This window comes from Carettochelys insculpta, chromosome 2, assembly GCF_033958435.1.
Source record: "Carettochelys insculpta isolate YL-2023 chromosome 2, ASM3395843v1, whole genome shotgun sequence".
Classification (NCBI taxonomy): Eukaryota; Metazoa; Chordata; order Testudines; family Carettochelyidae; genus Carettochelys; species Carettochelys insculpta.
Genome location: NC_134138.1, coordinates 1,208,291 through 1,231,948, shown reverse-complemented (window position 1 = coordinate 1,231,948; position 23,658 = coordinate 1,208,291). Strand labels below are relative to the sequence as shown.

General features: G+C 58.6%; 1 protein-coding gene across 1 annotated transcript in view; it reads left to right on the top strand.

Annotated features, from left to right (window-relative positions):
* Nucleotides 1-328: 328 nt before the first annotated feature.
* EPPK1 (epiplakin 1) overlaps nucleotides 329-23,658 on the top strand; it is a 35,193-nt gene continuing 11,863 nt past the window's right edge. Inside the window, exons 1-7 of the mRNA XM_074986840.1 lie at nucleotides 329-8,095; nucleotides 8,672-10,240; nucleotides 10,817-12,385; nucleotides 12,962-14,530; nucleotides 15,107-16,675; nucleotides 17,252-18,820; nucleotides 21,542-23,110. Coding sequence (XP_074842941.1) covers nucleotides 329-8,095; nucleotides 8,672-10,240; nucleotides 10,817-12,385; nucleotides 12,962-14,530; nucleotides 15,107-16,675; nucleotides 17,252-18,820; nucleotides 21,542-23,110 — 17,181 coding nt within the window. The remainder of the gene's footprint in view (nucleotides 8,096-8,671; nucleotides 10,241-10,816; nucleotides 12,386-12,961; nucleotides 14,531-15,106; nucleotides 16,676-17,251; nucleotides 18,821-21,541; nucleotides 23,111-23,658) is intronic.

Genomic DNA, 23,658 nt, shown 5'->3' with positions numbered 1-23,658 from the left:
GTTTACCTGTGTAGCTTCTGGCTGGCCAATGGGGCTGGTAGAGGTGCTTTTGTGGCTGGTTGGATTTGCCTTAATGAGAAGGAAATCCCAGCCTGGGGCTGTAATTGGCCGGGTTTTTAGCAAAGGTACCTGGAGTGATTTCTCTAGCTGTGCCCAGAAATCCTGTCCTATCACAGCAATCCTGTGTCTCATGGAGCCTTTTCTCTCTCTGCAGAGCAGCTCCTGCTGCAGGAGGTGAGAGAGAGCCGCCTGAGGGAGCACACAGCGAGACATCATGGAGCATACGCAGGTAATGAATGGACATGCCTCTCCTGGAGGAAGGCAGGGTATGCAGTCTGGCAAGCCGGGAGAGATGGATGCAGAGGCACACGGGGCCAGAGAGCCCCTGGTGGGGACTGGGACCATTGCTGGTGTGTACAGGGAGGCTTCCAAGCAGACCATGAGCTTTTATGGTGCCACCCAAGAGCACTTCCTGATGTCGGAGCCAGCTCTTGCCCTTCTGGAGGCTCAGGCAGCCACTGGCTTCCTCGTGGACCCGGTGGGGAACAAGCGGCTCTCTGTGACAGAGGCCGTGCAGCTGGGGCTCGTAGGCCTAGAGCTGAAGGAGAAGCTGCTATCTGCAGAGAGAGCAGCCACTGGCTTCACGGACCCCTACACGGGTGAGAAGATCTCACTCTACCAAGCCATCCAAAAGGAGCTGCTGGGGCGCGAGCAGGGCACCCGTTTGCTGGAGGTCCAGCTCGCCACAGGGGGCCTTGTGGACCCAGCCACTGGCCAGCGCATCCCCTTGGAGGCTGCCTACAAGCGGGGCCACTTTGGGGACGACATGAGCCAGCTCCTCTCTGACTCCAGCTCTGCTGCCACCGGAGGGTTTGTTGACCCAAACACCAGCGAGAGGGTCACCTATCAGGAGCTTAGGAAACGGTGCACAACTGATCCGGCCACAGGGCATCTCCTCTTGCCTCTGAAAATCACCTTCCCGGGGCTGAGAGGGAGAGTGAGCAGCAGCGATCTGCTCAGCTCCAGCATCATCGACATGGACACGTTCAGGGCCCTCCAGGAAGGTCGGGTCTCCATCCAGGCGGTTGCAGAGATGGGCCATGTTCAGCGGTACCTGGAGGGCACAGGCGGCATTGCGGGTGTGGCCATACTGCCGACTGGAGAAAGAAAGGGCCTGTACCAAGCACTGACCGAGCACCTCCTCATGCCGGGCACAGCACTGGCCCTCCTGAAGGCACAGGCTGCAGCCGCCTGCCTGACAGAGCCCACCAGGAAGCAAAGACTCTCAGTTGATGATGCTGTCAAGGCTGGTGTGGTTGGACCAGAGCTCTATGAGAAGCTGTCATCCGCTGAGAGAGCTGCCATTGGGTACCAAGACCCCAGCACTGGGGAGCTGCTCTCTCTGTTTCAAGCCATGCAAAAGGGGCTCATCACCAGGGACCAGGGGACTTACCTACTGGAGGCCCAGCTGGCCACCGGTGGCCTCATCGACCCAGTCCGCAATCACCGTGTCCCAGTGGAGGTGGCCTGCCAACGGGGCTACCTCAATGAAGAGATGAAGCAGCTCCTTTCCCATCCCACCCATGACGTCAGAGGGTTCTTTGACCCCAACTCGACGGAGGTCCTGACGTATGCAGAGTTACTGGAGAGGTGTGTCACAGACCCGGACACTGGGCACCGCCTGCTGCCACTCTTTGCAGACGGTGGGGAAGGATCTCGGGATGTTCATTCCTTCATTGACCACAGGACCCGGCTGGCTTTGGAAAACACAACAATGCATGTGGCCTCTGGCAAACTCAAGGGGAAATCGGTGTCGCTCTGGAAACTGCTCTTCTCAGACTACTTCACAAGTGAGCAGCGGGCCAGGCTCACCCAGCAGTGCCGCACTGCCACGCTGTCCTTGCAGGAACTGGCTAAGACTGTCAGCACCACTGTTCAGCAAATGGCTTCCACCGCCAACACCACCTTCAAGGGCCTGAGGCACAAGGTAACAGCTGACCAGCTCCTGAACTCTGAAATCATCAGCAGGGATTTGTTTGAGAAGCTGCGCCATGGGGAGACCTCTGCCAGAGAAGTGGTCAGCATGGACACAGTCAGGAAGTACCTGGAAGGGACAGGCAGTATCAGTGGGCTGCTGCTGCCCGATTCCCAGGAGAAAATCAGCATCTATCAAGCGAAGAGGAAAGGCCTTCTAATGCCAGGGACATCCCTCATCCTCCTGGAGGCACAGGCTGCCACAGGATTCATCATTGACCCAGCTGCAAACAAGAAATACTCTGTGGAGGAGGCTCTGCGAGCCAATGTCATTGGGCCAGACGTTTACAACAAGCTCCTGGCAGCAGAGAAAGCAGTCACTGGCTACAGAGACCCTTACACCGGCAACAAGATCTCCCTCTTCCAGGCCATGAGCAAAGGCCACATTGTCAGGGACCACGGCATCCGCCTGCTGGAGGCCCAGATCGCCACCGGCGGCATCATCGACCCCGTGCACAGCCACCGGGTCCCCGTGGAGGTGGCTTACAAGCGGGGCTACTTTGACAAGAAGATGAACCGGATCCTCTCGGACCCCAGCGATGACACCAAGGGCTTCTTCGACCCCAACACTCATGAGAACCTCACCTACCTGCAGCTGAAGGAGAAGTGCATCACAGAGCCGTCCACTGGCCTCTGCCTCCTGCCGCTGAACAGCAAGAAGCACCAGTTCATCGACGACGCCACGAAACAGGCCTTCCGGAGCGTCTGTCTCCTCGTGCAGTACGGGAGGTTCCAAGGAGAAAGCGTCTCCCTGTGGGACCTGCTGAACTCTGAGTATTTCAGCGAGGGAAAGCGGCGGGAGATATTTAATCACTACCGGCTGCGGAAGCTCACTCTGGAGCAGATCAGGCTCATGCTGGGGGAAGAAATGAAAAAATGGGCCCCCATCAAATTTCCAGCCATGAGAGGCAGTGTCACGGCTTACCATCTGCTAGAAACTGGCGTCATAGACAGGGCCCTGTTCGAGGGGTTGGTAGAGGGATCTGTGAGCCCAGAGGATGTCCTGCGCATGGACTCTGTCAGGAAATACCTCTACGGCTCTGGCAGCATCGGCGGGATCGTCCTCCAGCCATCAAACCAGAGAATGAGCATCTACGAAGCCATGAAGCAGAAGATCATGATGCCAGCAGTGGCTCTCCCACTACTCGAGGCCCAGGCTGCTACTGGCTTCATCATCAACCCAGTGACCAACCAGAAGCTGTGCGTTGACGAAGCCGTAAGGGAAGGCGTTATCGGGCCAGAGGTCCATGAGAAACTACAGCACGCGGAAGGAGCTGTAACGGGCTACAAAGACCCTTTCACTGGAGAAAAGGTCTCCCTCTTCCAAGCCATGAAGAAAGGCCTCATGACTGACAAACAGGCAGTTCAGCTCTTGGAAGCTCAGATTGCCACAGGAGGTGTCATTGATCCACACCATGGCCATTATGTCCCTGTGGCATTTGCTCAGAAACAAGGCTACTTGGATGAGGACATGAGCAAAACTCTGTCCAGTGCTGCGGACAATACCAGGGCCTACTGCATCCCCAACAGCAAGGAGCCTGCGACCTATGCTCAGCTCATTGCGTGCTGCCAGAAGGACAAAAATTCCGGCTTCCACTTGCTGCCTGTGCCACAGACAGCTGTGTCTGTCCCCACAGCTGAGCAAATCCAACAGCTGTTCCAGGAGACCATGGTGAGGGAGAAAGAGGTCTCCCTCTGGGAGCTGCTCCACTCTGGCTACTTCACTGAGGAGGAGAGGAGCAACTTTGTGGAGATGTTCTGGGCTGAGGACATGCCTGTCTGGCAGCTTGTCGCTCTGATCCTGAAGCACGTGAAGGCCATGGAGATGAAAGCCCACACTCACATCACCTTCGAAGGCCTGCGGGGCAGTGTGCCTGCGGTCTGGCTGCTCGATGCTGGCATCCTGACGGAGACGACCTTTGAGGAGTTGGCTCGGGGAGTCCGAATGGCTGAAGAAGTAGCTGAGATGGAGAGTGTGAAGAGGTACTTAAAGGGCACAGGAAGCATAGCTGGAATTTTTATACAGGCCTCCAAGAAGAAGATGAGCATTTATCAAGCAATGAAAAACAACCTCCTCCTGCCTGGGACAGGACTACTGTTGCTAGAGGCTCAGGCAGCCACAGGAGCAGTAATAGACCCAGTAACAAACCAGAAGCTTGGTGTGGAAGAGGCCATCAAAGGAGGCGTTGTTGGTGAGGAGCTCATGGAGAAGCTGCTCCTAGCCGAGAGGGCAGTGACCGGTCTCACGGACCCATACACCGGAAACTCAGTCTCAGTCTGTCAAGCAATCAGGAAAGGCCTCCTTGCCATGAGTGATGGCATTCCCTTGCTGGAGGCCCAGCTGGCCACAGGCGGGATCATTGATCCCACCCACCACCATCATCTCCCTCTTCCTGCTGCCTACGCGCACAGCTTTTATGATGAAGAAATGAACGAGGCCCTCACCCAGCTCAATGACAGCACCAAAGTCTTCTTTGATCCCAACACAAAGGAGAATTTGACCTACCAGCAGCTGAAAGATAGATGCATCCCTGATGCTGAGACAGGCCTCTGGCTTCTACCACTGTCTGAGACTACAGCCTTCTACGTGGACAAACAAGCCATGGAGGTGCTGAAATCTGTGATGGTCTGTGTCACAGTGGGCCGGTTCAAAGGGCAGAGGGTCTCCCTCTGGGACCTGCTCAACTCTGAGTACATCACAGACTGCAAGCAGAGAGAGCTGGTTGAACTCTACAAAGAGGAGAACACTGCGGCGCTGCAGGAAATACTCACCAAGATTACCACAGTCATTGAACAGACCGAGAAGCAAGGCAGGAGGTTCACATTCAAGGGCTTGCGAAAGCAGGTGTCTGCCAGTGACCTTTTCCAGTCCCAGCTGATAGACAAGAAAATCCTGGATGAACTCAGTCAGGGACGGAAAACTGTCCAAGAAGTCACAGAGATGGACTCTGTCCGCAGATACCTGGAGGGGGGGAATTTCATCGCTGGCGTGCTGGTACAGCCAGCTAACAAGAAGATGAGCATCTACCAGGCTATGACAAGAGGCCTGCTGAGGCCAGGCACGGCACTGGTGCTGCTGGAGGCACAGGCAGCCACGGGGTTTGTTATAGACCCGGTTAAAAATCTGAGACTGTCAGTGGAGGAGGCGCTGGCTGCTGGACTCATTGGACGAGAGGTTTATGAGAAGCTGCTGTCTGCGGAGAGAGCAGTGACCGGATACACTGACCCCTACACACAAGACCAAATCTCCCTCTTTGAAGCCATGAGAAAGGGACTGATCCTGGAGGGCCACGGCATCCGCCTGCTGGAGGCCCAGATCGCCACCGGCGGCATCATCGACCCCGTGCACAGCCACCGGGTCCCCGTGGAGGTGGCTTACAAGCGGGGCTACTTCGACGAAGAAATGAACCGGATCCTCTCGGACCCCGGCGACGACACCAAGGGCTTCTTCGACCCCAACACTCACGAGAACCTCACCTACATGCAGCTCCTGGAGAGATGTCTCCAAGATCCAGAGACTGGGCTGTACATGCTACAAATAGTAAAGCCCGGGGAGAGATACTTCTATATAGATGAGCCAACAAAAGAATTTTTATGCTCAAAATATACCACAATACAAGTTGGGAAATTCAGAGGCCAAACCATGTCCCTCTGGGACCTGCTCTGCTCTCCGTACATCTCAGGACAGAAAAGAACAGAACTAGTGAGGCAATATGTATGTGAAACCCAGACACTAGACCAGCTCATCACAGCCATCATCACTGCCATCGAGGAAATAGAGCACAGAAGCCAAGCCCTTCAGGTGAAAGGCCTCAGGCGAGACGTGCCAGTCTCAGAATTATTCAATGCTGAGGTAATTGACAAAGCAACGCTGGACAGTCTGCACAAAGGAACTCTGACCATCCAGAAACTCGCCCAAATGGACTCTGTCAAACGGTATCTGGATGGAAATGGCTGCATTGCAGGAGTACTACAGCCATCCCAGGAAGGCAGAATGAGCATCTACAGGGGTATGGAGAGAGAGCTCCTCACACCAGAATCAGTTCTGGGGCTGCTGGAGGCTCAGGCGGCCACCGGCTTCATTATCGACCCGCTGAAGAACGAGAAGCTGTCTGTCGACCAAGCCGTCTCCACTGGCCTGGTGGGCAGAGAGATTCACGAGAAGCTGCTGTCTGCAGAGAAAGCAGTGACCGGATACACTGACCCCTACACGGGAAGCAAGATCTCCCTCTTCCAGGCCATGAAGAAAAGCTTAGTAGAGGAGGAGCAAGCCATCCACTTGCTAGAGGCCCAGCTCGCCACTGGTGGCATCGTCGACCCCGTGCACAGCCACCGTGTCCCCCTGGAGGTGGCTTACAAGCGGGGATATTTGGATGAGGACACATTTTTCCTGCTTTCTGATCCACACTATGGCACCAAAAGATTTATGGATCCTAACACCCACGAAAAACTCAGTTATGCTCAGCTCTTGGAGCGCTGTAGTAAACAACCAGACACAGGACTGTATTTTCTCCAGATACAGGAAAAGAAAAAAGACTATTTCTACATTGATGAGCAAACAAAAACTATTCTGGAAAGCGCCAAGGTTCAAGTACCAGTAGGGAAATACAAAGGACAGGACATCACATTATGGGCACTCCTCAATTCTGAGTATGTCGGTGAGGAAAAGAGAAAAGAATTGATAAAAAAATACAAAAAAGACTCTAGAGATACTCTACAAAAGATAAGTGATTCCATTTTAAGAACTATACATGAAAAAGAGAGCAGAAGAAAAGACATATGGTTCCAGGGAATTAAAAAACAAGTCACCGCATCTGAACTCCTCAACGCACACATAATTACAAAGGACACAATGAAAAACCTAGAGGAAGGCAAACAAACAGCAGAAGACATAGAAAAGATGGATTACGTGAAGAGATACCTGGAAGGCACGAGCTGCATTGCCGGAGTTCTCGTGCCGGCCAAGGCAGACCCGGCCAAGACGGAGAAGATGAGCATCTACCAGGCCATGTGGCAGGGCATTCTCAGGCCGGGCACCGCGCTGGTGCTGCTGGAGGCTCAGGCGGCCACCGGCTTTATCACCGACCCGCTGAACAACGAGAAGCTGTCCGTCGACCAAGCCGTCTCTGCCGGCCTGGTGGGCAGAGAGATTCACGAGAAGCTGCTGTCTGCAGAGAGAGCAGTGACCGGATACACTGACCCCTACACGGGAAGCAAGATCTCCCTCTTCCAGGCCATGAAGAAAGACCTCATCGTTAAAGACCACAGCATCCGCCTGCTGGAGGCCCAGATCGCCACCGGCGGCATCATCGACCCCGTGCACAGCCACCGGCTCCCCGTGGAGGTGGCTTACAAGCGGGGCTACTTCGACGAAGAAATGAACCGGATCCTCTCGGACCCCGGCGACGACACCAAGGGCTTCTTCGACCCCAACACTCACGAGAACCTCACCTACATGCAGCTCCTCAGCAGGTGCGTCCCAGACCCGGACACGGGCCTCCTTATGCTTCAGATCATGCCCAAAGGCTCTGTGCTCTTCCAGCTCGATGAGCAAACGCGAATCTCCTTACAGTCCGCCCCTGCCGCCGTCAGCGTGGGACTCTTCCAGGGGCAGAGCGTGACCGTGTGGGAGCTTCTCTTCTCCAGATACCTCCCCGACCACAAGAGGCAGGAGCTTCTGAAGCGGTACAAAGCGGGGACGCTAACCATTCGGGAAATGACAACCATCCTCACCACCCTCGTCACCGAGGCCGAGGAAAAGAGCAGCCCAGAGCCCAGGCGCGTGAAAAGTGCCGGCACGCAAGAAGACCAGGCTGCCCATTCGCAGAGAGACGAAAAACGGGAAAAGGCCTTAAAGACTACGACAGTGGCCGGGCCAGTGGGCGAGTTCCAAGGGCAAGAAGTCTCTGTGTGGGATCTGCTGTTCTCCAGACACATCCCTGAACAGCAAAGACAAGAGCTGCTGAGGAACTACAAAGCAGGGGCGCTCACCATCCAGGAAATGACAACCATCCTCACCGCCACCGCTACCGAGACCGCAGGGAAAAGCGGCGAGCCGCCCGCAACGAAGAAAGAGAGGACGACGCCATCAGAGAAAGTCAAAGATGCCCCCTCCCGGGAAGCGCAGGAAACGGAAAAGGCCCTCAAGTCAACCCTGCTGGAGGTGCCGGTGGGCGAGTTCCGCGGCAGAAAGGTCTCTGTGTGGGACCTGCTCTTCTCCAAATACGTCCCCGAAGAGAAGAGGAAGGAGCTCCTGGAGCTCTACGGGGCCGGGATATTAACCACGGAACAAATGAAAACCATCCTCACCACCATCGTAACCAAAACAGAGGAGGAAAGTCACCGTCTACCGGGACACGGGGACAGCCCCAGCGCAGAGACCACAACCTCGGAGGAAGCGGAGACTCCCCGCTCACCGCACGACACACGTTTGGAAAACGCTCTGCGGTCGGAGACCGTCGACGTTGCTGTCGGGGAATTCAAAGGGCAGGAGGTCTCCCTGTGGGAGCTCCTCTTCTCGAGCTGCGTCTCTGAAGCCAAGCGACGGGAGCTCCTGAAGGAGCATAGCGCAGGGACGCTAACCGTTCGGGAAATGACAGCCATCCTCATCACCCTCATCACCGAGACAGAGGAAAAGAGCGGCCGAGAGGAGACAGCACCCGGCGGAGCTGCCGCTGCCACCGCCCCCTCTCCCCAGGACCAGCAAGCGGAAAACGCTCTCCGGCTCACCACCGTCGAGGTGTCCGTCGGCGAGTTCCGGGGGCGAAAGGTCACCGCGTGGGAACTTCTCTTCTCCAGATACCTCTCGGAAGAGAAAAGGCAGGAGCTCCTGGAGAGGTACAGAGCAGGGACCGTGACGCTGCAGCAGCTGCTCAGAACCCTCACCACCGTGGTTGAGGAGACGGCAGAGCGAAGCAGCAAACTGAAGTTCTCCGGCCTCAGGAGGCAGGTGACTGCCTCCGAGCTGTTCAGCTCTGAAATTATTGACCGGAACACGCTGTCCGAACTCACCCAGGGCACCAAGACGGTGCAGGAGATCACGGAAATGGATTCCGTAAAGCGATACCTGGAAGGCACGAGCTGCATTGCCGGAGTCCTCGTGCCGGCCAAGGCAGACCCGGCCAAGACGGAGAAGATGAGCATCTACCAGGCCATGTGGCAGGGCATTCTCAGGCCGGGCACCGCGCTGGTGCTGCTGGAGGCTCAGGCGGCCACCGGCTTTATCACCGACCCGCTGAAGAACGAGAAGCTGTCCGTCGACCAAGCCGTCTCCGCCGGCCTGGTGGGCAGAGAGATTCACGAGAAGCTGCTGTCTGCAGAGAGAGCAGTGACCGGATACACTGACCCCTACACGGGAAGCAAGATCTCCCTCTTCCAGGCCATGAAGAAAGACCTCATCGTTAAAGACCACGGCATCCGCCTGCTGGAGGCCCAGATCGCCACCGGCGGCATCATCGACCCCGTGCACAGCCACCGGCTCCCCGTGGAGGTGGCTTACAAGCGGGGCTACTTCGACGAAGAAATGAACCGGGTCCTCTCGGACCCCGGCGACGACACCAAGGGCTTCTTCGACCCCAACACTCACGAGAACCTCACCTACATGCAGCTCCTCAGCAGGTGCGTCCCAGACCCGGACACGGGCCTCCTTATGCTTCAGATCATGCCCAAAGGCTCTGTGCTCTTCCAGCTCGATGAGCAAACGCGAATCTCCTTACAGTCCGCCCCTGCCGCCGTCAGCGTGGGACTCTTCCAGGGGCAGAGCGTGACCGTGTGGGAGCTTCTCTTCTCCAGATACCTCCCCGACCACAAGAGGCAGGAGCTTCTGAAGCGGTACAAAGCGGGGACGCTAACCATTCGGGAAATGACAACCATCCTCACCACCCTCGTCACCGAGGCCGAGGAAAAGAGCAGCCCAGAGCCCAGGCGCGTGAAAAGTGCCGGCACGCAAGAAGACCAGGCTGCCCATTCGCAGAGAGACGAAAAACGGGAAAAGGCCTTAAAGACTACGACAGTGGCCGGGCCAGTGGGCGAGTTCCAAGGGCAAGAAGTCTCTGTGTGGGATCTGCTGTTCTCCAGACACATCCCTGAACAGCAAAGACAAGAGCTGCTGAGGAACTACAAAGCAGGGGCGCTCACCATCCAGGAAATGACAACCATCCTCACCGCCACCGCTACCGAGACCGCAGGGAAAAGCGGCGAGCCGCCCGCAACGAAGAAAGAGAGGACGACGCCATCAGAGAAAGTCAAAGATGCCCCCTCCCGGGAAGCGCAGGAAACGGAAAAGGCCCTCAAGTCAACCCTGCTGGAGGTGCCGGTGGGCGAGTTCCGCGGCAGAAAGGTCTCTGTGTGGGACCTGCTCTTCTCCAAATACGTCCCCGAGGAGAAGAGGAAGGAGCTCCTGGAGCTCTACGGGGCCGGGATATTAACCACGGAACAAATGAAAACCATCCTCACCACCATCGTAACCAAAACAGAGGAGGAAAGTCACCGTCTACCGGGACACGGGGACAGCCCCAGCGCAGAGACCACAACCTCGGAGGAAGCGGAGACTCCCCGCTCACCGCACGACACACGTTTGGAAAACGCTCTGCGGTCGGAGACCGTCGACGTCGCTGTCGGGGAATTCAAAGGGCAGGAGGTCTCCCTGTGGGAGCTCCTCTTCTCGAGCTGCGTCTCTGAAGCCAAGCGACGGGAGCTCCTGAAGGAGCATAGCGCAGGGACGCTAACCGTTCGGGAAATGACAGCCATCCTCATCACCCTCATCACCGAGACAGAGGAAAAGAGCGGCCGAGAGGAGACAGCACCCGGCGGAGCTGCCGCTGCCACCGCCCCCTCTCCCCAGGACCAGCAAGCGGAAAACGCTCTCCGGCTCACCACCGTCGAGGTGTCCGTCGGCGAGTTCCGGGGGCGAAAGGTCACCGCGTGGGAACTTCTCTTCTCCAGATACCTCTCGGAAGAGAAAAGGCAGGAGCTCCTGGAGAGGTACAGAGCAGGGACCGTGACGCTGCAGCAGCTGCTCAGAACCCTCACCACCGTGGTTGAGGAGACGGCAGAGCGAAGCAGCAAACTGAAGTTCTCCGGCCTCAGGAGGCAGGTGACTGCCTCCGAGCTGTTCAGCTCTGAAATTATTGACCGGAACACGCTGTCCGAACTCACCCAGGGCACCAAGACGGTGCAGGAGATCACGGAAATGGATTCCGTAAAGCGATACCTGGAAGGCACGAGCTGCATTGCCGGAGTCCTCGTGCCGGCCAAGGCAGACCCGGCCAAGACGGAGAAGATGAGCATCTACCAGGCCATGTGGCAGGGCATTCTCAGGCCGGGCACCGCGCTGGTGCTGCTGGAGGCTCAGGCGGCCACCGGCTTTATCACCGACCCGCTGAAGAACGAGAAGCTGTCCGTCGACCAAGCCGTCTCCGCCGGCCTGGTGGGCAGAGAGATTCACGAGAAGCTGCTGTCTGCAGAGAGAGCAGTGACCGGATACACTGACCCCTACACGGGAAGCAAGATCTCCCTCTTCCAGGCCATGAAGAAAGACCTCATCGTTAAAGACCACGGCATCCGCCTGCTGGAGGCCCAGATCGCCACCGGCGGCATCATCGACCCCGTGCACAGCCACCGGCTCCCCGTGGAGGTGGCTTACAAGCGGGGCTACTTCGACGAAGAAATGAACCGGGTCCTCTCGGACCCCGGTGACGACACCAAGGGCTTCTTCGACCCCAACACTCACGAGAACCTCACCTACATGCAGCTCCTCAGCAGGTGCGTCCCAGACCCGGACACGGGCCTCCTTATGCTTCAGATCATGCCCAAAGGCTCTGTGCTCTTCCAGCTCGATGAGCAAACGCGAATCTCCTTACAGTCCGCCCCTGCCGCCGTCAGCGTGGGACTCTTCCAGGGGCAGAGCGTGACCGTGTGGGAGCTTCTCTTCTCCAGATACCTCCCCGACCACAAGAGGCAGGAGCTTCTGAAGCGGTACAAAGCGGGGACGCTAACCATTCGGGAAATGACAACCATCCTCACCACCCTCGTCACCGAGGCCGAGGAAAAGAGCAGCCCAGAGCCCAGGCGCGTGAAAAGTGCCGGCACGCAAGAAGACCAGGCTGCCCATTCGCAGAGAGACGAAAAACGGGAAAAGGCCTTAAAGACTACGACAGTGGCCGGGCCAGTGGGCGAGTTCCAAGGGCAAGAAGTCTCTGTGTGGGATCTGCTGTTCTCCAGACACATCCCTGAACAGCAAAGACAAGAGCTGCTGAGGAACTACAAAGCAGGGGCGCTCACCATCCAGGAAATGACAACCATCCTCACCGCCACCGCTACCGAGACCGCAGGGAAAAGCGGCGAGCCGCCCGCAACGAAGAAAGAGAGGACGACGCCATCAGAGAAAGTCAAAGATGCCCCCTCCCGGGAAGCGCAGGAAACGGAAAAGGCCCTCAAGTCAACCCTGCTGGAGGTGCCGGTGGGCGAGTTCCGCGGCAGAAAGGTCTCTGTGTGGGACCTGCTCTTCTCCAAATACGTCCCTGAGGAGAAGAGGAAGGAGCTCCTGGAGCTCTACGGGGCCGGGATATTAACCACGGAACAAATGAAAACCATCCTCACCACCATCGTAACCAAAACAGAGGAGGAAAGTCACCGTCTACCGGGACACGGGGACAGCCCCAGCGCAGAGACCACAACCTCGGAGGAAGCGGAGACTCCCCGCTCACCGCACGACACACGTTTGGAAAACGCTCTGCGGTCGGAGACCGTCGACGTCGCTGTCGGGGAATTCAAAGGGCAGGAGGTCTCCCTGTGGGAGCTCCTCTTCTCGAGCTGCGTCTCTGAAGCCAAGCGACGGGAGCTCCTGAAGGAGCATAGCGCAGGGACGCTAACCGTTCGGGAAATGACAGCCATCCTCATCACCCTCATCACCGAGACAGAGGAAAAGAGCGGCCGAGAGGAGACAGCACCCGGCGGAGCTGCCGCCGCCACCGCCCCCTCTCCCCAGGACCAGCAAGCGGAAAACGCTCTCCGGCTCACCACCGTCGAGGTGTCCGTCGGCGAGTTCCGGGGGCGAAAGGTCACCGCGTGGGAACTTCTCTTCTCCAGATACCTCTCGGAAGAGAAAAGGCAGGAGCTCCTGGAGAGGTACAGAGCAGGGACCGTGACGCTGCAGCAGCTGCTCAGAACCCTCACCACCGTGGTTGAGGAGACGGCAGAGCGAAGCAGCAAACTGAAGTTCTCCGGCCTCAGGAGGCAGGTGACTGCCTCCGAGCTGTTCAGCTCTGAAATTATTGACCGGAACACGCTGTCCGAACTCACCCAGGGCACCAAGACGGTGCAGGAGATCACGGAAATGGATTCCGTAAAGCGATACCTGGAAGGCACGAGCTGCATTGCCGGAGTCCTCGTGCCGGCCAAGGCAGACCCGGCCAAGACGGAGAAGATGAGCATCTACCAGGCCATGTGGCAGGGCATTCTCAGGCCGGGCACCGCGCTGGTGCTGCTGGAGGCTCAGGCGGCCACCGGCTTTATCACCGACCCGCTGAAGAACGAGAAGCTGTCCGTCGACCAAGCCGTCTCCGCCGGCCTGGTGGGCAGAGAGATTCACGAGAAGCTGCTGTCTGCAGAGAGAGCAGTGACCGGATACACTGACCCCTACACGGGAAGCAAGATCTCCCTCTTCCAGGCCATGAAGAAAGACCTCATCGTTAAAGACCACGGCATCCGCCTGCTGGAGGCCCAGATCGCCACCGGCGGCATCATCGACCCCGTGCACAGCCACCGGCTCCCCGTGGAGGTGGCTTACAAGCGGGGCTACTTCGACGAAGAAATGAACCGGGTCCTCTCGGACCCCGGCGACGACACCAAGGGCTTCTTCGACCCCAACACTCACGAGAACCTCACCTACATGCAGCTCCTCAGCAGGTGCGTCCCAGACCCGGACACGGGCCTCCTTATGCTTCAGATCATGCCCAAAGGCTCTGTGCTCTTCCAGCTCGATGAGCAAACGCGAATCTCCTTACAGTCCGCCCCTGCCGCCGTCAGCGTGGGACTCTTCCAGGGGCAGAGCGTGACCGTGTGGGAGCTTCTCTTCTCCAGATACCTCCCCGACCACAAGAGGCAGGAGCTTCTGAAGCGGTACAAAGCGGGGACGCTAACCATTCGGGAAATGACAACCATCCTCACCACCCTCGTCACCGAGGCCGAGGAAAAGAGCAGCCCAGAGCCCAGGCGCGTGAAAAGTGCCGGCACGCAAGAAGACCAGGCTGCCCATTCGCAGAGAGACGAAAAACGGGAAAAGGCCTTAAAGACTACGACAGTGGCCGGGCCAGTGGGCGAGTTCCAAGGGCAAGAAGTCTCTGTGTGGGATCTGCTGTTCTCCAGACACATCCCTGAACAGCAAAGACAAGAGCTGCTGAGGAACTACAAAGCAGGGGCGCTCACCATCCAGGAAATGACAACCATCCTCACCGCCACCGCTACCGAGACCGCAGGGAAAAGCGGCGAGCCGCCCGCAACGAAGAAAGAGAGGACGACGCCATCAGAGAAAGTCAAAGATGCCCCCTCCCGGGAAGCGCAGGAAACGGAAAAGGCCCTCAAGTCAACCCTGCTGGAGGTGCCGGTGGGCGAGTTCCGCGGCAGAAAGGTCTCTGTGTGGGACCTGCTCTTCTCCAAATACGTCCCCGAGGAGAAGAGGAAGGAGCTCCTGGAGCTCTACGGGGCCGGGATATTAACCACGGAACAAATGAAAACCATCCTCACCACCATCGTAACCAAAACAGAGGAGGAAAGTCACCGTCTACCGGGACACGGGGACAGCCCCAGCGCAGAGACCACAACCTCGGAGGAAGCGGAGACTCCCCGCTCACCGCACGACACACGTTTGGAAAACGCTCTGCGGTCGGAGACCGTCGACGTCGCTGTCGGGGAATTCAAAGGGCAGGAGGTCTCCCTGTGGGAGCTCCTCTTCTCGAGCTGCGTCTCTGAAGCCAAGCGACGGGAGCTCCTGAAGGAGCATAGCGCAGGGACGCTAACCGTTCGGGAAATGACAGCCATCCTCATCACCCTCATCACCGAGACAGAGGAAAAGAGCGGCCGAGAGGAGACAGCACCCGGCGGAGCTGCCGCTGCCACCGCCCCCTCTCCCCAGGACCAGCAAGCGGAAAACGCTCTCCGGCTCACCACCGTCGAGGTGTCCGTCGGCGAGTTCCGGGGGCGAAAGGTCACCGCGTGGGAACTTCTCTTCTCCAGATACCTCTCGGAAGAGAAAAGGCAGGAGCTCCTGGAGAGGTACAGAGCAGGGACCGTGACGCTGCAGCAGCTGCTCAGAACCCTCACCACCGTGGTTGAGGAGACGGCAGAGCGAAGCAGCAAACTGAAGTTCTCCGGCCTCAGGAGGCAGGTGACTGCCTCCGAGCTGTTCAGCTCTGAAATTATTGACCGGAACACGCTGTCCGAACTCACCCAGGGCACCAAGACGGTGCAGGAGATCACGGAAATGGATTCCGTAAAGCGATACCTGGAAGGCACGAGCTGCATTGCCGGAGTCCTCGTGCCGGCCAAGGCAGACCCGGCCAAGACGGAGAAGATGAGCATCTACCAGGCCATGTGGCAGGGCATTCTCAGGCCGGGCACCGCGCTGGTGCTGCTGGAGGCTCAGGCGGCCACCGGCTTTATCACCGACCCGCTGAAGAACGAGAAGCTGTCCGTCGACCAAGCCGTCTCCGCCGGCCTGGTGGGCAGAGAGATTCACGAGAAGCTGCTGTCTGCAGAGAGAGCAGTGACCGGATACACTGACCCCTACACGGGAAGCAAGATCTCCCTCTTCCAGGCCATGAAGAAAGACCTCATCGTTAAAGACCACGGCATCCGCCTGCTGGAGGCCCAGATCGCCACCGGCGGCATCATCGACCCCGTGCACAGCCACCGGCTCCCCGTGGAGGTGGCTTACAAGCGGGGCTACTTCGACGAAGAAATGAACCGGGTCCTCTCGGACCCCGGTGACGACACCAAGGGCTTCTTCGACCCCAACACTCACGAGAACCTCACCTACATGCAGCTCCTCAGCAGGTGCGTCCCAGACCCGGACACGGGCCTCCTTATGCTTCAGATCATGCCCAAAGGCTCTGTGCTCTTCCAGCTCGATGAGCAAACGCGAATCTCCTTACAGTCCGCCCCTGCCGCCGTCAGCGTGGGACTCTTCCAGGGGCAGAGCGTGACCGTGTGGGAGCTTCTCTTCTCCAGATACCTCCCCGACCACAAGAGGCAGGAGCTTCTGAAGCGGTACAAAGCGGGGACGCTAACCATTCGGGAAATGACAACCATCCTCACCACCCTCGTCACCGAGGCCGAGGAAAAGAGCAGCCCAGAGCCCAGGCGCGTGAAAAGTGCCGGCACGCAAGAAGACCAGGCTGCCCATTCGCAGAGAGACGAAAAACGGGAAAAGGCCTTAAAGACTACGACAGTGGCCGGGCCAGTGGGCGAGTTCCAAGGGCAAGAAGTCTCTGTGTGGGATCTGCTGTTCTCCAGACACATCCCTGAACAGCAAAGACAAGAGCTGCTGAGGAACTACAAAGCAGGGGCGCTCACCATCCAGGAAATGACAACCATCCTCACCGCCACCGCTACCGAGACCGCAGGGAAAAGCGGCGAGCCGCCCGCAACGAAGAAAGAGAGGACGACGCCATCAGAGAAAGTCAAAGATGCCCCCTCCCGGGAAGCGCAGGAAACGGAAAAGGCCCTCAAGTCAACCCTGCTGGAGGTGCCGGTGGGCGAGTTCCGCGGCAGAAAGGTCTCTGTGTGGGACCTGCTCTTCTCCAAATACGTCCCTGAGGAGAAGAGGAAGGAGCTCCTGGAGCTCTACGGGGCCGGGATATTAACCACGGAACAAATGAAAACCATCCTCACCACCATCGTAACCAAAACAGAGGAGGAAAGTCACCGTCTACCGGGACACGGGGACAGCCCCAGCGCAGAGACCACAACCTCGGAGGAAGCGGAGACTCCCCGCTCACCGCACGACACACGTTTGGAAAACGCTCTGCGGTCGGAGACCGTCGACGTCGCTGTCGGGGAATTCAAAGGGCAGGAGGTCTCCCTGTGGGAGCTCCTCTTCTCGAGCTGCGTCTCTGAAGCCAAGCGACGGGAGCTCCTGAAGGAGCATAGCGCAGGGACGCTAACCGTTCGGGAAATGACAGCCATCCTCATCACCCTCATCACCGAGACAGAGGAAAAGAGCGGCCGAGAGGAGACAGCACCCGGCGGAGCTGCCGCTGCCACCGCCCCCTCTCCCCAGGACCAGCAAGCGGAAAACGCTCTCCGGCTCACCACCGTCGAGGTGTCCGTCGGCGAGTTCCGGGGGCGAAAGGTCACCGCGTGGGAACTTCTCTTCTCCAGATACCTCTCGGAAGAGAAAAGGCAGGAGCTCCTGGAGAGGTACAGAGCAGGGACCGTGACGCTGCAGCAGCTGCTCAGAACCCTCACCACCGTGGTTGAGGAGACGGCAGAGCGAAGCAGCAAACTGAAGTTCTCCGGCCTCAGGAGGCAGGTGACTGCCTCCGAGCTGTTCAGCTCTGAAATTATTGACCGGAACACGCTGTCCGAACTCACCCAGGGCACCAAGACGGTGCAGGAGATCACGGAAATGGATTCCGTAAAGCGATACCTGGAAGGCACGAGCTGCATTGCCGGAGTCCTCGTGCCGGCCAAGGCAGACCCGGCCAAGACGGAGAAGATGAGCATCTACCAGGCCATGTGGCAGGGCATTCTCAGGCCGGGCACCGCGCTGGTGCTGCTGGAGGCTCAGGCGGCCACCGGCTTTATCACCGACCCGCTGAAGAACGAGAAGCTGTCCGTCGACCAAGCCGTCTCCGCCGGCCTGGTGGGCAGAGAGATTCACGAGAAGCTGCTGTCTGCAGAGAGAGCAGTGACCGGATACACTGACCCCTACACGGGAAGCAAGATCTCCCTCTTCCAGGCCATGAAGAAAGACCTCATCGTTAAAGACCACGGCATCCGCCTGCTGGAGGCCCAGATCGCCACCGGCGGCATCATCGACCCCGTGCACAGCCACCGGCTCCCCGTGGAGGTGGCTTACAAGCGGGGCTACTTCGACGAAGAAATGAACCGGGTCCTCTCGGACCCCGGTGACGACACCAAGGGCTTCTTCGACCCCAACACTCACGAGAACCTCACCTACATGCAGCTCCTCAGCAGGTGCGTCCCAGACCCGGACACGGGCCTCCTTATGCTTCAGATCATGCCCAAAGGCTCTGTGCTCTTCCAGCTCGATGAGCAAACGCGAATCTCCTTACAGTCCGCCCCTGCCGCCGTCAGCGTGGGACTCTTCCAGGGGCAGAGCGTGACCGTGTGGGAGCTTCTCTTCTCCAGATACCTCCCCGACCACAAGAGGCAGGAGCTTCTGAAGCGGTACAAAGCGGGGACGCTAACCATTCGGGAAATGACAACCATCCTCACCACCCTCGTCACCGAGGCCGAGGAAAAGAGCAGCCCAGAGCCCAGGCGCGTGAAAAGTGCCGGCACGCAAGAAGACCAGGCTGCCCATTCGCAGAGAGACGAAAAACGGGAAAAGGCCTTAAAGACTACGACAGTGGCCGGGCCAGTGGGCGAGTTCCAAGGGCAAGAAGTCTCTGTGTGGGATCTGCTGTTCTCCAGACACATCCCTGAACAGCAAAGACAAGAGCTGCTGAGGAACTACAAAGCAGGGGCGCTCACCATCCAGGAAATGACAACCATCCTCACCGCCACCGCTACCGAGACCGCAGGGAAAAGCGGCGAGCCGCCCGCAACGAAGAAAGAGAGGACGACGCCATCAGAGAAAGTCAAAGATGCCCCCTCCCGGGAAGCGCAGGAAACGGAAAAGGCCCTCAAGTCAACCCTGCTGGAGGTGCCGGTGGGCGAGTTCCGCGGCAGAAAGGTCTCTGTGTGGGACCTGCTCTTCTCCAAATACGTCCCCGAAGAGAAGAGGAAGGAGCTCCTGGAGCTCTACGGGGCCGGGATATTAACCACGGAACAAATGAAAACCATCCTCACCACCATCGTAACCAAAACAGAGGAGGAAAGTCACCGTCTACCGGGACACGGGGACAGCCCCAGCGCAGAGACCACAACCTCGGAGGAAGCGGAGACTCCCCGCTCACCGCACGACACACGTTTGGAAAACGCTCTGCGGTCGGAGACCGTCGACGTTGCTGTCGGGGAATTCAAAGGGCAGGAGGTCTCCCTGTGGGAGCTCCTCTTCTCGAGCTGCGTCTCTGAAGCCAAGCGACGGGAGCTCCTGAAGGAGCATAGCGCAGGGACGCTAACCGTTCGGGAAATGACAGCCATCCTCATCACCCTCATCACCGAGACAGAGGAAAAGAGCGGCCGAGAGGAGACAGCACCCGGCGGAGCTGCCGCTGCCACCGCCCCCTCTCCCCAGGACCAGCAAGCGGAAAACGCTCTCCGGCTCACCACCGTCGAGGTGTCCGTCGGCGAGTTCCGGGGGCGAAAGGTCACCGCGTGGGAACTTCTCTTCTCCAGATACCTCTCGGAAGAGAAAAGGCAGGAGCTCCTGGAGAGGTACAGAGCAGGGACCGTGACGCTGCAGCAGCTGCTCAGAACCCTCACCACCGTGGTTGAGGAGACGGCAGAGCGAAGCAGCAAACTGAAGTTCTCCGGCCTCAGGAGGCAGGTGACTGCCTCCGAGCTGTTCAGCTCTGAAATTATTGACCGGAACACGCTGTCCGAACTCACCCAGGGCACCAAGACGGTGCAGGAGATCACGGAAATGGATTCCGTAAAGCGATACCTGGAAGGCACGAGCTGCATTGCCGGAGTCCTCGTGCCGGCCAAGGCAGACCCGGCCAAGACGGAGAAGATGAGCATCTACCAGGCCATGTGGCAGGGCATTCTCAGGCCGGGCACCGCGCTGGTGCTGCTGGAGGCTCAGGCGGCCACCGGCTTTATCACCGACCCGCTGAAGAACGAGAAGCTGTCCGTCGACCAAGCCGTCTCCGCCGGCCTGGTGGGCAGAGAGATTCACGAGAAGCTGCTGTCTGCAGAGAGAGCAGTGACCGGATACACTGACCCCTACACGGGAAGCAAGATCTCCCTCTTCCAGGCCATGAAGAAAGACCTCATCGTTAAAGACCACGGCATCCGCCTGCTGGAGGCCCAGATCGCCACCGGCGGCATCATCGACCCCGTGCACAGCCACCGGCTCCCCGTGGAGGTGGCTTACAAGCGGGGCTACTTCGACGAAGAAATGAACCGGGTCCTCTCGGACCCCGGCGACGACACCAAGGGCTTCTTCGACCCCAACACTCACGAGAACCTCACCTACATGCAGCTCCTCAGCAGGTGCGTCCCAGACCCGGACACGGGCCTCCTTATGCTTCAGATCATGCCCAAAGGCTCTGTGCTCTTCCAGCTCGATGAGCAAACGCGAATCTCCTTACAGTCCGCCCCTGCCGCCGTCAGCGTGGGACTCTTCCAGGGGCAGAGCGTGACCGTGTGGGAGCTTCTCTTCTCCAGATACCTCCCCGACCACAAGAGGCAGGAGCTTCTGAAGCAGTACAAAGCGGGGACGCTAACCATTCGGGAAATGACAACCATCCTCACCACCCTCGTCACCGAGGCCGAGGAAAAGAGCAGCCCAGAGCCCAGGCGCGTGAAAAGTGCCGGCACGCAAGAAGACCAGGCTGCCCATTCGCAGAGAGACGAAAAACGGGAAAAGGCCTTAAAGACTACGACAGTGGCCGGGCCAGTGGGCGAGTTCCAAGGGCAAGAAGTCTCTGTGTGGGATCTGCTGTTCTCCAGACACATCCCTGAACAGCAAAGACAAGAGCTGCTGAGGAACTACAAAGCAGGGGCGCTCACCATCCAGGAAATGACAACCATCCTCACCGCCACCGCTACCGAGACCGCAGGGAAAAGCGGCGAGCCGCCCGCAACGAAGAAAGAGAGGACGACGCCATCAGAGAAAGTCAAAGATGCCCCCTCCCGGGAAGCGCAGGAAACGGAAAAGGCCCTCAAGTCAACCCTGCTGGAGGTGCCGGTGGGCGAGTTCCGCGGCAGAAAGGTCTCTGTGTGGGACCTGCTCTTCTCCAAATACGTCCCTGAGGAGAAGAGGAAGGAGCTCCTGGAGCTCTACGGGGCCGGGATATTAACCACGGAACAAATGAAAACCATCCTCACCACCATCGTAACCAAAACAGAGGAGGAAAGTCACCGTCTACCGGGACACAGGGACAGCCCCAGCGCAGAGACCACAACCTCGGAGGAAGCGGAGACTCCCCGCTCACCGCACGACACACGTTTGGAAAACGCTCTGCGGTCGGAGACCGTCGACGTCGCTGTCGGGGAATTCAAAGGGCAGGAGGTCTCCCTGTGGGAGCTCCTCTTCTCGAGCTGCGTCTCTGAAGCCAAGCGACGGGAGCTCCTGAAGGAGCATAGCGCAGGGACGCTAACCGTTCGGGAAATGACAGCCATCCTCATCACCCTCATCACCGAGACAGAGGAAAAGAGCGGCCGAGAGGAGACAGCACCCGGCGGAGCTGCCGCTGCCACCGCCCCCTCTCCCCAGGACCAGCAAGCGGAAAACGCTCTCCGGCTCACCACCGTCGAGGTGTCCGTCGGCGAGTTCCGGGGGCGAAAGGTCACCGCGTGGGAACTTCTCTTCTCCAGATACCTCTCGGAAGAGAAAAGGCAGGAGCTCCTGGAGAGGTACAGAGCAGGGACCGTGACGCTGCAGCAGCTGCTCAGAACCCTCACCACCGTGGTTGAGGAGACGGCAGAGCGAAGCAGCAAACTGAAGTTCTCCGGCCTCAGGAGGCAGGTGACTGCCTCCGAGCTGTTCAGCTCTGAAATTATTGACCGGAACACGCTGTCCGAACTCACCCAGGGCACCAAGACGGTGCAGGAGATCACGGAAATGGATTCCGTAAAGCGATACCTGGAAGGCACGAGCTGCATTGCCGGAGTCCTCGTGCCGGCCAAGGCAGACCCGGCCAAGACGGAGAAGATGAGCATCTACCAGGCCATGTGGCAGGGCATTCTCAGGCCGGGCACCGCGCTGGTGCTGCTGGAGGCTCAGGCGGCCACCGGCTTTATCACCGACCCGCTGAAGAACGAGAAGCTGTCCGTCGACCAAGCCGTCTCCGCCGGCCTGGTGGGCAGAGAGATTCACGAGAAGCTGCTGTCTGCAGAGAGAGCAGTGACCGGATACACTGACCCCTACACGGGAAGCAAGATCTCCCTCTTCCAGGCCATGAAGAAAGACCTCATCGTTAAAGACCACGGCATCCGCCTGCTGGAGGCCCAGATCGCCACCGGCGGCATCATCGACCCCGTGCACAGCCACCGGCTCCCCGTGGAGGTGGCTTACAAGCGGGGCTACTTCGACGAAGAAATGAACCGGGTCCTCTCGGACCCCGGCGACGACACCAAGGGCTTCTTCGACCCCAACACTCACGAGAACCTCACCTACATGCAGCTCCTCAGCAGGTGCGTCCCAGACCCGGACACGGGCCTCCTTATGCTTCAGATCATGCCCAAAGGCTCTGTGCTCTTCCAGCTCGATGAGCAAACGCGAATCTCCTTACAGTCCGCCCCTGCCGCCGTCAGCGTGGGACTCTTCCAGGGGCAGAGCGTGACCGTGTGGGAGCTTCTCTTCTCCAGATACCTCCCCGACCACAAGAGGCAGGAGCTTCTGAAGCGGTACAAAGCGGGGACGCTAACCATTCGGGAAATGACAACCATCCTCACCACCCTCGTCACCGAGGCCGAGGAAAAGAGCAGCCCAGAGCCCAGGCGCGTGAAAAGTGCCGGCACGCAAGAAGACCAGGCTGCCCATTCGCAGAGAGACGAAAAACGGGAAAAGGCCTTAAAGACTACGACAGTGGCCGGGCCAGTGGGCGAGTTCCAAGGGCAAGAAGTCTCTGTGTGGGATCTGCTGTTCTCCAGACACATCCCTGAACAGCAAAGACAAGAGCTGCTGAGGAACTACAAAGCAGGGGCGCTCACCATCCAGGAAATGACAACCATCCTCACCGCCACCGCTACCGAGACCGCAGGGAAAAGCGGCGAGCCGCCCGCAACGAAGAAAGAGAGGACGACGCCATCAGAGAAAGTCAAAGATGCCCCCTCCCGGGAAGCGCAGGAAACGGAAAAGGCCCTCAAGTCAACCCTGCTGGAGGTGCCGGTGGGCGAGTTCCGCGGCAGAAAGGTCTCTGTGTGGGACCTGCTCTTCTCCAAATACGTCCCCGAGGAGAAGAGGAAGGAGCTCCTGGAGCTCTACGGGGCCGGGATATTAACCACGGAACAAATGAAAACCATCCTCACCACCATCGTAACCAAAACAGAGGAGGAAAGTCACCGTCTACCGGGACACGGGGACAGCCCCAGCGCAGAGACCACAACCTCGGAGGAAGCGGAGACTCCCCGCTCACCGCACGACACACGTTTGGAAAACGCTCTGCGGTCGGAGACCGTCGACGTCGCTGTCGGGGAATTCAAAGGGCAGGAGGTCTCCCTGTGGGAGCTCCTCTTCTCGAGCTGCGTCTCTGAAGCCAAGCGACGGGAGCTCCTGAAGGAGCATAGCGCAGGGACGCTAACCGTTCGGGAAATGACAGCCATCCTCAT